Source organism: Augochlora pura, chromosome 10 (genome assembly GCF_028453695.1).
Source record: "Augochlora pura isolate Apur16 chromosome 10, APUR_v2.2.1, whole genome shotgun sequence".
In the NCBI taxonomy this organism is placed as follows: Eukaryota; Metazoa; Arthropoda; class Insecta; order Hymenoptera; family Halictidae; genus Augochlora; species Augochlora pura.
The window spans coordinates 6888522-6902448 of NC_135781.1; the positions used below are offsets into that span (position 1 = coordinate 6888522).

Sequence of the window (13927 nt, forward strand, 5' to 3'; positions counted from 1 at the left end):
ACTTAGAACGGCAATGAATAACAATGATCGCGTCACTGAATGAACTTCGATATTTCCTGTCGCCGCGCGCGAGGGAGAAGCGGAATATTTCCGCGCGAGACGTCGCGCGGGAGCGTAGGTGGTCCTAAGGTTAAATCCGGAGATTCGTTTCGGGATTTGGAGGCGTCCCGCGTCGGACGTCTGCGGGATTATGACAAAATTGCAGGCCCGTTTGGAACGCGCGAGTGCGTGCCAACTGATCGTAATACGTCTTCGCCACGGCGACACGATGGAGACAAATGGCGGGGAGATACTTCGCTCCTCGACTCGCGTACCTCTTCGCTCACTCCTTCGCTCCCTCTCTCTCCCTCTCTCTCTCTCTCTCTTTCTCATTCCCATTCTCGTTCTCGAACGATTCTTTCGCGGGTCGACCAATCTGGCCTTGGACGTCGATCCGAACGATCAATATTTGCGGAATCAATTGCCGCGAACGATCCGCGGATCGGACGATAATAATCTGCGACGCGGAGATCAGCCGTGGCGGAGCGTATTAATCACCGTCGTTTTGCACGCGTTTTCTTCTGTTCGTATTTATCCAATTCGCGCATATTTCTGCAGTTCAATCACGGCTATTTGGGAAGACGATACAGAAATATTACCTGTGTCAGGGAACAGTTTTGTGTAAACGAAATAATTGACAATATGCAAAATGTTAACGCTTTGCTGGGTCAGAAGTCTCAGAAATTTCATTAAAATAAAGTATTCTATTCTATTGTATTAAAATTGCATAGCGAAGTTGTATTACATTAATCACTGTCTCAACATTGTTACCTCCTGCGAATCCTAGCAAAATCAATTCTGCCACCTCTCATGTGGATGACGCGGCAGTGATACTTCAATAGTACGATTACATAGTTAATAATATGAATAGAATAAATTTTGTTGAGTATATAAACACGAGAAAATCATAAGTACCTGAGAACGACGCGTCAAAGTACTAGGGAAACTTCTACGTACCGGACTAAACTCTTCGAGCAAGTACTAAATCTGTTGCATTTTTCTGCCGGGGATATAAATTTGACCATGCGAAAAATTAAACGCGTTTTCTCGCGAGGTGACAACGCGATAACGAGCCCGCAAACACGGCCATGCACCGTTGCAATCTCTAAGAATTAGTGCGGACATGAAAAAGATCGTTTCGAGAAGAGAAGCGGCGGCCGTGCGAAGGGAACTCACCTCGTTTCTGCATGTAGCTGAAGAGGTCGTCGAGGAACTCCTTCCTCTTCGGGTCGTCGTTGATCTCGTACAGCTGAAACAGAAGACGAGCGGTGAACACGTTGCGTCGGTTGTTTTTTTCCATTTACGAGAACCGAAGCCGCGCGATCCGGCGAAAATGGGAACGAAGGGGTCGCGCGCGCGCGCGCTCGCTCGCTCTCGCGAAGCGAAACGATCCCCGACGATCGATCGTACTTTCAGATTGCCGCGCGGCGAGCGACGAATAAAATGTTACACCGGAGGCCATGCTAATAAAAACAGGAGTGAAACAAGTGTGCTCATAGCGACAGGCAGATTAGTTAGCTCCGATTATTAATGATTCCGTTTAACCTGCCTCATAACCCGAAACCCCCGGCCGACCGGACCATAGCCAAACTCCCTTCGGGCTAGCGGCCAGCGGTATTATCATATTTGTTATGTACGATGCGCTATATCTAATCCGGGACCCTCTAATTGCTTTTATAAAACGAGCCGAGCCCCCTCCTTCTCGTTTTCTACGTCGTCGAGACCGTTCGTTCCTCCTCTCGGCTTGATCTGTACTCTACACAAACATCCTAATTTACTTTGTATTCGGTCCTTCGTGATCTCGACAGAATTATCCGTCTGACCTTCGTCGCGCCTTTTTCGACCACATCTGATCTTGCCCCTCGCAAAGCGGGCCGGTATTAATCGATATAATGCGTTCAATTTGCACTGGAAACATGTATTATTATTTAATCCTGATAGGTAATCATTTTAGAACCGAAGAATCTACTTTTTCGATCTCTTGAATGTACATCCTCTTACAAAAATGTTAGGACACTTGCTTATTTAATATTATAAATTGTAATTTCTTCATTCAGTTTAGGCAATGTCTGCGAACTGACGCCATCATAATGGCGACAGTAATTACACGTATTTGTTACATACGCAATTTAGTGCTTGCAGAATTCTGATTTTTCGCTACCTCGTAGCGGAACAATAGGAAATATTGGACAACCGTGAATATTTATGAGAATTTCGATTGTATAGGTTTAAATTATATGATCGAAGCAACTCTGGAACATTTTTGCAAGATTTCTGTCGCACTCCAAACCCGAGATCTCTCTCGGTCTTCTGGAAAAGCGCGAACGGCCCGAGGGTTAAAGTCGCCTCGTAAAATCGTCTTCTAGAATCCGAGGATTATTTTCAGTAGCGCACGGAGCGTTACTTTGTAAATTGTTAGGCGATCGCTATTCTCGGTGACTTGGTCACCGATTCTTCCAGCTGCTCAAGCTTTTTTATCCACGCTCGACTCGGCGATAAGCTACCGGAACTCCGCGCTCCGGCGATTTTCTCTCCCAGAACGTGACAGAACTACGCTTCTGCGATTTTCAACGACGGTCGTCTCTCTGGCTGTTGCTGGCCATTAGCCGCATTAAGATTGCGTAAAGTTCTTCGACTACCTGCGACGGGAGAAAGATACGATTTAGTAGAATGATTCAGTGATTGTGCTAGACATATGTCCTGGTGACCTGCGACCTTTTAGAAACGAACGTCATCTCGTTCGAAGGAATTACAAGCATTTAATTCGATTATTTTCTTACATTATTTAACTCGTTATTTAATCTCGTATTATTTAATCACCTTAACCCTTAAATGCACAGAGTCCCAAAAATGAATCAATAACTTTTTGCGCGGATACCCGACAACAGTTTTGACATCGATACATTTGGCTGAATGGCAGTGATTCCTTTGTCCATTGACTTATCAAAAATTAACTAAAATAATGACATTTGACTTCAATATTTGTATCTTTCTGACGTCATACCAATTGGCGCGCATTTTTGATAGCGGGTTCATTTACGTGCTTTTGGAAGTGGATTATTTAGAAATATTTTGGTGTATTCAAAAAAATTACAAAGTGCAATGTATTTCTTTGTTCCAAGAAAGGAAACGACTGCTTCAATCTCTTTCATACTAACTAAAGAATTTTTATGTCTATTTTGCATAGTGTACCAAAAATGAATCATTAATATTTTTCAATAATAACCCTATAAGATATGACTTATAATTTTTTTTAATATTTCTCCCGATTTCCACTCATTTGAAATATTATAACCCTAATTTTTAAATAAAATTCATTAATTCATGCATTTAAGGGTTAAATCACCCAAGTCTTTGACGAGATAAAAATATCGGAACCGCCCTATCTCCCCACTTTTACGATACTCCTCGTTTTAACCGAGAGATGCGCAGATTGTGGATCGTAAAGATTACGAAATAGTTTATGTTGATAGGCTCTTCAGCGACTGTTGGGTATGAAAGTCGCTTAATGCTGCTAAGCTGCGTTAATATCCAGTTAATTACTTCGCTCGCACGTTAACGTGCATTTAGGATTACAAGTTTAAGGGCCCGTGACAGTTTAAATTGTTGCACCCGCTAGTTATTAATTCCCTGGCAATCCTTTAAGTTCACGCGTTCGTTATTCCCCGCGCGGTGCGCGACGCTTTCCTTCGAGGCTCCTTCTCCCTCCCCCTCCACCCTCTCGCTCTCTCTATCTCTCTGTCCCTTTCTCCCGGCTCGTAGATCTGCGTCGACGATAAATTTCATTGAACGAAACGCGGCCTCACGCGGGGTGAATAATAATTAATTTAGCGGCCGGGACCGCCGTTCATCCTGCCTAGTTCTTCACCGGTAGATCCTGCCAAGATGTCGGCCGACCGCGACGAAAGGGGAGGCATTTTCGAGCGTTCCCGGCTGCGAAATGCAACGCGCGTATCAATGGCGAATCTGCTCTCGTTCGACCTTGAAATCATTGTGCGCCGAAGCATGACCTTTCACGCCAATTTTAAAAAAACCGTACCTCGCATCTTTCCTCAGAATTCTGATGAAGATTTCATTTCAGCCCTCGCGCTTACGATTCAATGTGCTAATAGCCTAATTCCAGCGCTTAACGTTACTTAAAGGTGAGTGAGTTCGGTAAAGGATTGTAATTATTGGACTGTGGATTTTATTAATGCATGGTAAATGCAAAAGCGTAAAAATCAATAAAGGAATTAAAAATATTGTTGCATTACTTAGAGGTTATTAACAGATTATCGATTTTCATGCGAAGCAAAACCGTTCCATCTCAATTATCAGGAACGAAAATTGAATAACAATCTACCGTTTTAATTCATTGTAATAAAGTAAAGAGATGATAATAAGTTCCTTCAATTTTTCTTTCTCGATCGTAATTGCATTTTGCAACGAATGCGGACAATTTATATCGCGCAAAAAATGACAGTTCAATCGTCACCTTAATACTCGGTAATTCGATCAGTAAAATACGAACGTGTTGCTCCGCTAGATTACCGTGGCCTGACAGTGACTGATCCCGACGCGACAGTGTAGCCACGATTGTGTCATTGATTTTGTGCGTAGGCTCGCACGAAGATATAAACGGCTCCAGAAGAAAAAAAAATAGTTTAACGTTTAACGGCCGGCGGGCAACCTTCGTTGCCTTCTTTCCATATTTACGATCTCCCCGGAACAATTAAAAGTCGATACGCAGGATCGATTCGAATGAATAAACAGCGAAAGAAACGCCGATAAAATCAACGCATGATCTACGATCTTTCAACACGCGTAACCGCGGAACTGCCGCGTTCGCTGCGCGCGCGCGCGCGCCGTTTCTTCCGACGGTCAATAATAATAGAAAACTCATTACACACCGATGATCGCGTGTCGTATTATTTAACAGGGTAGCGGCTGTTAAATGCTCGCGCACGATAGAACGATCGTCGTTGCGTCCGCGACACACTTGCCCTGTCCCGCGCGAGGAAGGCGCGCACAGGTGCTTCCGGTCTATGGACTATTATCCGGAGTTTCCCAGGGCCGCTGACAGGTGTCTTGTAATAGAAACCGCCCACGATACCAGCAGAATATCCATCTAGTAGCGTATCATATCGCTCGGCTTCGGTTATTCGTGCAATTTACAGTTGCGAGCGGAAATCATTAATATTGTAACTTGTTGATCCTGCGACGCGCGCTACTCGACGGACAACCGCGAACCATTTCCATAATGGTTTTGCTGGACGGGCATTAGCTAGGGAATAAAAATGCATCGGAGGCGCGTTGGCTTCAACGGTTTAGATTTGACAGGAATTATTTTCTACGATAGCATCGCGCACGCACCGAGTACCACAGAACGAGTTACGGGAGAGATTGCGAATAGTAATAGGAAGTGTTCGAATATTTCCATTCTGTGCGATTCTTTTCACTTTATGTAATGAAATTGTATGTAGCTATTCTTACGGTGCCGGAAGTTTTGACAGTCCCTCGTTTTTTCGTCTCAATTTGTTTCTTGATACAAAGTTCGCTCTAAGATGTTTATAACTTATTTGGCAAAGTGAAATAAGTATAATTTATTATACACACATGCGGTAACATAATAAGTAATAAAATAACGTTAATGATATCTAATATTTGTATAAGAACAGAATCAATATCGTGGAGGTATTAATTAACTTTACAAATTCCGGCTTTGAACAAGAAAACCTAAGATGAAATTAAGATTATAATAAGATCGAGTAGAATGCTACAACAGTAGAATATATTATTTATTCAGAATCTGTGAGAAATGTGTCCAATTGACACGAGGTTTAACCTCCGCTGTCACATCGAATAAAATATCTCATTATTCTTCGACGAAGTGTTACTGTCACGAAAAGAATGAAATTAACAATTAATTCACTATACTTGAATGTGAGATATCGAGTTCTAATAAAGGAAACGAGGTTCTAGAATGTTCAAATATAGAAATCAATTCAGTGATAGGAACTCCGAAGTGACAACGCTGACATCCGATGTATTTTAATCCTTTCACAGCCCAAGATTACTAAAAGCATTTAATTCCTTCGAATTGATCGCAATCGAAATTCGTATTTAAACCTGCTGGAAGAACGGCGCGATTAATCCGTACCATTGACACGGCAATTGACGCGCTAACGAGGAGACACCTACGACACGCGGTCACCTGATTTTACTTAGAAATTTGAATTTGCTTAGAAAATTGTGTAGGATAGGTCCGAGTTCGGTGTGGAACCTAGATACAGAACAGAACTGTACAGAATCGGACATTTAAGTCTCGGTGGCCTAGAAACGAGGGCGTGGAAGATCCGTTCACCAAAATGGCGGAAATCGGCGCATTCCTCTGCGTTCTCATAGCAACGTCGAGTCGAGCGAGCCGGACAAACGAAGAACGAACGGATGAACGAACGAACGAACGAACGGACGGACGGACGGACGGCATTTCTCAAGGGCCATTTTGTACCAGTTTCTCGTGTTTTTTCTTTGGCTGCGCGAGCGATGAGCTCGTTAGGGGCAGCCGGAGGGAGAGGACGGGGTAAAAGGTCGGAGCAAGAGGGACGAGCCACGAGGTGCCTCTTGATAGACCGAGAGGGAAACAAGTCCGAGGGTTCAACCAGCGTATATTGATTGATCTACAGTTAAGCGGACTGACGGCAGCCACGTGAAGATCGGCCGGAACGGCTCTCGGCATACTCGGCTCGCTTTCTCTCTCTCTCTCTCTCTCTCTCTATCCCTCTCCGTTCACTCTCCTATCCTTCACCTACCGTAAAATAAAGAGAGGCGAACGGAATTTGCTCTCGATGATGCATGCTCCGCGGCCCCGCCCTCTCCTTCTCATCGACTGACGGCCAGGTGAATAATAATTCCTGATACAGCCGCACGTTGATCGGGTTACTCTCTCTCTCTCCCTTCGCGCGTTTCGTCCCTGCGCGAGGATCATGGGAGGGACGCTCTCCGGATGATCGATGTACCCGCGCGTTGTCGGGTTCGCTAGCGCCGCGTCGTCGGATCTCGAACGGGTCCCAAGCGGATCTCGAAGCGGGTCCCGAGAGCCGGGGTCCCGGAGATCTTCTGTCCCGAGCGAGTCCCGGGCTTTCTCCGACGCGCCGCGATTGCGGTTTTTTCCCGTACCGCCGCGGACGATTAACTGCCATTAGCAACGCATCGTCGTCGCGTCGTTCTGCCGGGGATACGCGTATCTACCTGTGCGATCGACGCGATTATCCTCCCGGGGACTTGTTGATCGGTCATTAGCGAACCGATCGTCGCCAACATGACCACCGTCCTCGATACTTTACAGCTCGAGTCGTGCTCGAGTCGTTGCGTTATTGTTCGGTACCGTTACCGCTCGCCTCTATCCCCGCTAAAATATTATTTATCCGAGCCGTTTTACGATGCCGATAACGCGATACCGTGCCCGCAGCTGTCCGCTACCTTTCCGATCTGTCGTAAATTCTCGACGGCCCGCGAGTCGCGGAATCTGTAGCGGAATCTACACTTCGAACCGGTAATCTTAATGCTGTAACATTGAGATATTTCGGAATTACGCGAAATAATCAATGACTACGAATCTGTAACGTTCGCGGTGAAAAAGAGGAATCCTTGAAATTCGTCCAATTGTTGACATCGATAAAGGCACGATTCGAAGAGCACGAATTACAGAATACGGAAAAATACAAAGAAGGACGGAAATTAAAATTTGCAGAATTTGAGGATAAAAAAGAATGGAAGAGATCGCGAAAATGAGATTAGCAGAATTGACGAAGAAAAATAGCTACGAAGTGTGACAAGGGTGAAATTTGCATGACACAGAATTGCAATGCGCTGGCCGATGAAAATGTTGAACCCAGCGCGTGTTGCAAGTCGCACTTGGTTGCATATTACCGAGCGGCTATCGGCCCACCTATTTCCAATTTATCGAAACGAGCGTGGGACAGCGATAAAATTGTCGCCCCGGAGGCAAATCGTTCGCTATCGGCCCGCTGGTAACAGCTCGGTAGAAGAAAGCGAAGAAAATGTAACGATTATTTAAGCACTTTGATGCACACGTCGCGATTACCTGCAAATTTATTCTCGACTTCAGTTTATGTAATGTATGTACTCTAGTATTGCCGATAGCGCGGTCTAATTTCTATGCTAATTGAGGACACTCGGCGCAGGTATTGTTGCGATATTTGAAAAGAAGATTACAGTATTCTGCGGCAATTATTGGAGCTATGATACGCAAAGTGGCTCACGTTGATACTCGGACACCTTTTAAAGAGAGTGACACTTTTAAAAATGTACGAAACGACTTGTTTCGGTTTCGAAACGTCAAAGGGACTGGCGTTTGCAAATCTTTTCCTTCGAAATCGCAACATTAATGCGAGCCAGCGTGTGTAACATTTTTTACGTTGCGCTTTCCGCAAACATTTAGATATACTCGTTAATTTTTCATTAATAGCATTCCATTTTTAGAACTCGTACAAGGTCCAATGAATATTGCATTTCGATGCCGTAAGAAGCTTGAAATCGTATTTCTCTCCTTGAATCGGCCGTGCACGTGCATGCGCTTAGTGAAAATATTTCTTGTTACTTTAATCTTCCGAAACGACAAATGATTCCTTTATCTATTCAATTTACCTTTCCTTTCATTACCATATTCGCTCCTACGAACGAAAATGAATATTACATACGGCAGACATGCATCAAACTCGAGCTCGTAATCTAGTGCTGCATTTCGGAGCGTTATGTAAACATTTACGTGTGCGACCGATCTTTACGCAAACCGAACTTGTGATTAGACTGCGAATTTTTTCTCGAATTCGAACTCGACGAAGTTTTTAGCAAACGATCAAACAGACCAAGAGAGGTACAAGTTTCCAATTAATTTCGAGCAGAGACTGAAAGATTCGACGCGCTTCAAACCGTGAGCGTGCCAACAAAGGACACTAAAAGGTCGCTTCGGACGGCGACCGGCCCAACAACAATCAACACCAAAACAGTCCGACGAACGCCGGGAATAAAATCTTAGCCGTCGCGTTACTTCGCGAACGACAGTCTACAATTGCGCTGTCGCATAAACATCTACAGATTGTTCGAAGCCGGCGCGTAGGGTCTGACGGACGTTAAGCTGTCAAGGAAGCGTTCTCAGCCGAAGTCGCAGCCGCGGACAACCCATTCCGTGGAACCGAGATCTGGCTAGGTGTGTTCTCTGGATGAACTTTACGACCGCGAGAGTGAGATCCGGAAGAGAGGTCGCCGTAAAATTCGTGGAAGAGGGGACAGGCCGCGCGTCGTTACCTTTACGAGGAGTAATTATCGATGCGCGGCTTTTCCCGCCGCCTTCGAGATCCAGGATAGCAAGCTCCCTTCCGGCTGATAAGCACAGCCGACAACAGAATGAGCGCGCGCGCGCGCACCTCGGGGGAATCGGTTTTGCACGGTGTCTTTGGCAGATTGCGATCGCGGTTACGTTGACGAACGTGCAAAACACTTGGCTACGAGGAAAGATCGGCATCTGGAGCCTTCTGAAGAGAACGACGGAGAAAGAGAGAAAGAGAGAGAGAGAGAGAGGGAAACTAGACGAGAGGAAATTCGAAGAGGCGAGCCATTACTGCTCTAACTACTTAATTGCACGCTGTCTGCTCTCTTTTTCGCACGGTGCATAGGTTCCACCCGTATGCAGGCGCCCCCGCGAGACCGCGGGGTCAACTTCCGGTCGTAAAAGCTTTTATAAGGGTGCGTCCGCGGCACGGTGGAACGGAAACGGGTGCAGCCGGGAATTATGCGTCGGCGAGGTCAAGACGAGCTTCGAATGCGCCAATGATGCGCTCTTCTCCGAACTTCAAGTCCAATCTTGGCACACCGAAAACGTTCTTCACCTACCGCGTCGTTCAAATTCAAATAGCACCCCGTCTTCCAATTAAAATTTACTATAATTGCATAATTATTTTTGACGATTATATCAAACAAGTTATATCGGCAACAACGAAAATGTTAATAAGTACGGTACCTTCGGAAATATGACGAGTAAATCTGTAGACGGTTCTAAGCAACTTGATTTTGATAGCGATGTGTAGGCTGTGGGTTATTTTTTATTTAAAAAAAATACGATTTTATTACTATGAACTTATTAAAATTATTAAGTAAAGAAATTGACGTCTACATAATTGCGGCTATAAAATTAGACGGTATGCAAAAGCGTTTGTACGTACAAGGTTTGCAATCAAAGATCAGAGTGCACAACGTACAAGGATATTAGACAACGCGGATGCTACGTATGCAGATTAAACAAAGTAGTTACTTGACTCGATACCACTTTTACATTTCTATTTGTATATTTCTATTTTCTTTGAAGCGCGGAATTATGAGTTCAAAGGAACTTTTACTGTTAATTAAACGAAAGCTAAAAAAGCTACACGCAGATCACTGTAAGTTAATCGATTTTAAACAAGGGATGACGTTTCTTATGTCGCTGACATTGTTCATTTTCCTGTTGAGCTCGCTCTGAAAAGGTGAAGTTATCTTCGAATGCGAAGTGTTGACAAATAGTGTGACAGCACCGACCGGAGATCGTCGCACGGTCGAACTGACCTCCGTTGTTCGCGGCGAACACGTCGACGCGAAAAATGCCACAGGTGTTTAATATAACAGAGGGGTAAGGAACGGGCAAGTGTTAAATGGGACGATACCCGAGATACGTCGGGGGACAAAGTAAAAAATCGTCGGGAGAAATGCGGTGGGAGGGTCGCCGCGGATTTTATTGGATCGTAAGGCTCGCAAGAGGAGGCGAACTGCGAACGGAGGATCTACGGAACGCGGATCGCGAAATTCGAGGCATCTTCACCGAAAGAACCCGGCAAGTGGGGGGATATCAAGATCCTCGCGTTATACGAGCGGCCGTAACGCCGGCCCGCTACCATTACCCGCTTCCAGGGCATTAAAGATAGCGGCGGCAATTATAATCATTACGACGCGAATGGCGCATATACGCGGCGCGTTACGCTTCTATGAAATCTCCATAACGCTGGGAACGCAGAATCTTCCTACCCCTCTCCGTACGCCTGCCCCCGTCTCCCTTTCGATGTTCGAACCAGCCGAGCAAGATCCCTCTTTGTACACGGCTTTGCTCTCAATACGGACGAAAAAGGGTGAAACGACAATGAAAATCAACCCCATTCGTTATCCGGAATTTTTGTCGCAATTCTTTAACCTTTTGTAGCGAGTTCTTTGCATCTATATATTTTTTTTTTTTTGTACGACTACAAATTATCACTTGGATGCGATTGTGTGCAGGGCTGCTTCGGTCTTTATGGGTGGACAATGAATTGTTTGTATCTTATATTCTTTGCGATCGTGAAACGTTATTTGGACAATAATTCGCCGATTGATTAGCCAATCGGTTCTTCTGAAATTTTATCACAATCTTTTATCTTCAAACTTTATTGTTGGATACTAAACTCTTTGTGCTATTAAATGTTACAGTTGCAACTGTGAGACATTATTATTCAATGGTGCAGTAGTACTTTCATTCGTACAATTTCCTTTATATAGTAACAATTTATGAATGCACAGTGATATATACTTAAAGTCGTATGAAATTAAAAGTCGAGACTGTTTTAACGAATGTATTCAGGAACGTAACAACGAACTTTATTGCAGCTTAAATTTGAGCTTCGCGGCGTTGGGAACGCAGCTTTCGATTCGTGGGTGATCCCAGCCTGTTCGCGGAAACTCGACGAAAGCGCGATGCCAGTGAAATATCGGTGAAACGCGGATTGTTTGTACTGCCGACAGAGAAGCAATAAGCGTGACGCGGCCCAGCACCCTCGTATACATCCGAGGGAACCGAGGATTCGTTTCTATCGAGCCGGTTTTGTCCCCGGCCGAATTCGAGCGCGAACGATCTCTCCTCGTGCTCGTGAACGATATCTTCGTCACTGTTCACAATCAATCGCCACGGAATTACAATTACGTTTCGAACGTCTCGTCTTATTATTAAGCGCTGTTTTATCACAATTTTCGCGTACCCATTAATTTGTATAATAAGTTTTTCTACGACTCGGATCCTTGAATAACAAACTGTGACACTCGCGTCGATCTGCATAAGTGAATATAATTTTAGACTGTGACAGATGTTATGTAATCGTCCGTTTTATTCGCGATAGATTCTCCGAACAATCTCTTGGTAATCTCTTTCTTCCGGGTTTATATTTTACCGAGTTGTTGCGTACAGTTTTTCTGATAAACTGGCGGCTGAATTTTTATCGCAGCTTTACTATTAAGTAAACCGTGAGTTGTTTAGCATCTACGAGACTCAAGAATGCTATGAATCTCCGTTGATCTGAAATTATAAAATAAATCGTCCGGATTTTATGTGACGTTTTACCAACTTGTTTAACACTGGAACCACGGAACCGTAACTACAGTTTTATAACAATGACGTTTTGATTAACGTCAAAGATTTACCACCTTAGCTATTATTACTATTATTATTATTATTATTATTATTAGCTATTATTACCTTAGGTAGCTTGAAACTTCTCTTAATTCTATCGCAATGAATTTGAGTCACCTAATCGTCTTCTGTAATTTTTCAAGAAATACCGGGTGAACAATTCCGCGGCAAATACATTGCAAACACGGCCGGTGAAACCATTTAATTTACGGCAATAAAGAAATACCGGGGAAGGTAACAGACGGTGTCCGCGAGTCCCATTATCAGGTCGAAATCAATCGGCTTTATTCCCGAGCTGCATCGAGCGCGTAGAAAGAAGGAGTTCTCCCTTTCCCCGGTCCGTCCTCTAATCCGAATGAGGTTTTCCTGGCGCTCATCCCGGGCTTCCTTTGAGGAATCGTTGACGTTTTCGAAGCGATCCGGACCTGGTTCGGCCAGCGCCACCGAAAGCTTCTTCTTCCAAGCACATTCTTTCTTTATCCCCTCGCGGCGATTACGCGACCGCGCTTCCCATCGCCTTCGGAGAATAACTTCGATGGACCTTCTCTTCTCGCGATTGTCGTCCCGTTCTTTCAAGTCGAGATTGGAGGATTCCCCGCAACCTGGACGACTTATCTAATTGTATCCGACACCGGAAAATTGGCGCGCGCGTTGCTCCGAGTACGATTCTAGCGACACTATCGTCGGTAGATTTTCTTGTTCCGTTTTACTTTCAATTTATTTCTTAAATATTGTTTGCTATTTCTAGGGCATAGATATCTCTAATGTATTCTTAGCTTGCCGTGTTCGTAAGTCTTATTTTTCCTTCAATTTTAGTCCATTTTTATTTAATTTTATGTATCTCCAGGTCTATATGTTCAACAAGGTTATAGCGTACAGATATTTAGGGTAAGAATTGACGTAACTTTGATCAACAATAATTCCGCAAACAAATGATCTTTCTTTTTAAATTCAAGCTTGAAACTTTTACTTTAAAACGACGTTCTCGGATTTCAAGTTTGACGCTCCTTCGTCGCTGTAGTCCTTTAACCCTTTGCACTCCGAGCACCTTTTAGCAAGAGGTTTCAGCTACTCCGGAACATTTTGATCATGACCATCAGCTACTCCGAAAGTGTTTACAATGTTGCGACCGCGCAATTGAGGAAGCTCAAAGATCCTGCCTTGTCATTAAAGAACTTGTAAATATTTGAAAGTTTTATTAACAAAATTACGATGTATGTTGCCTGTAGATGCTGGCGTGCCGTGTCGCCACAGCGGCGACAACGGAGTGCAAAGGGTTAAAAGTGTAGCCATGTTTGGCAGATGAAAAACAAGCTCTTTTAATCCGCATCCAATCTCGCGATAGTTACGAGACTTTGAATATCTGCACAGAAAAAATTGTAGCCTTCTTGTACTAGAACTTATCGTCGGAGGGCCAAACAT

At 44.3% G+C, this 13927-nt stretch overlaps 1 protein-coding gene across 2 annotated transcripts in view; it reads right to left on the reverse strand.

Annotated features, from left to right (window-relative positions):
* Retn (retained) overlaps window positions 1–13927 on the reverse strand; it is a 166701-nt gene that overhangs the window by 45515 nt on the left and 107259 nt on the right. For both annotated transcript variants that reach the window (XM_078192991.1, XM_078192992.1), the window contains exon 4: window positions 1216–1288. In XM_078192991.1, coding sequence (XP_078049117.1) covers window positions 1216–1288 — 73 coding nt within the window. The remainder of the gene's footprint in view (window positions 1–1215; window positions 1289–13927) is intronic.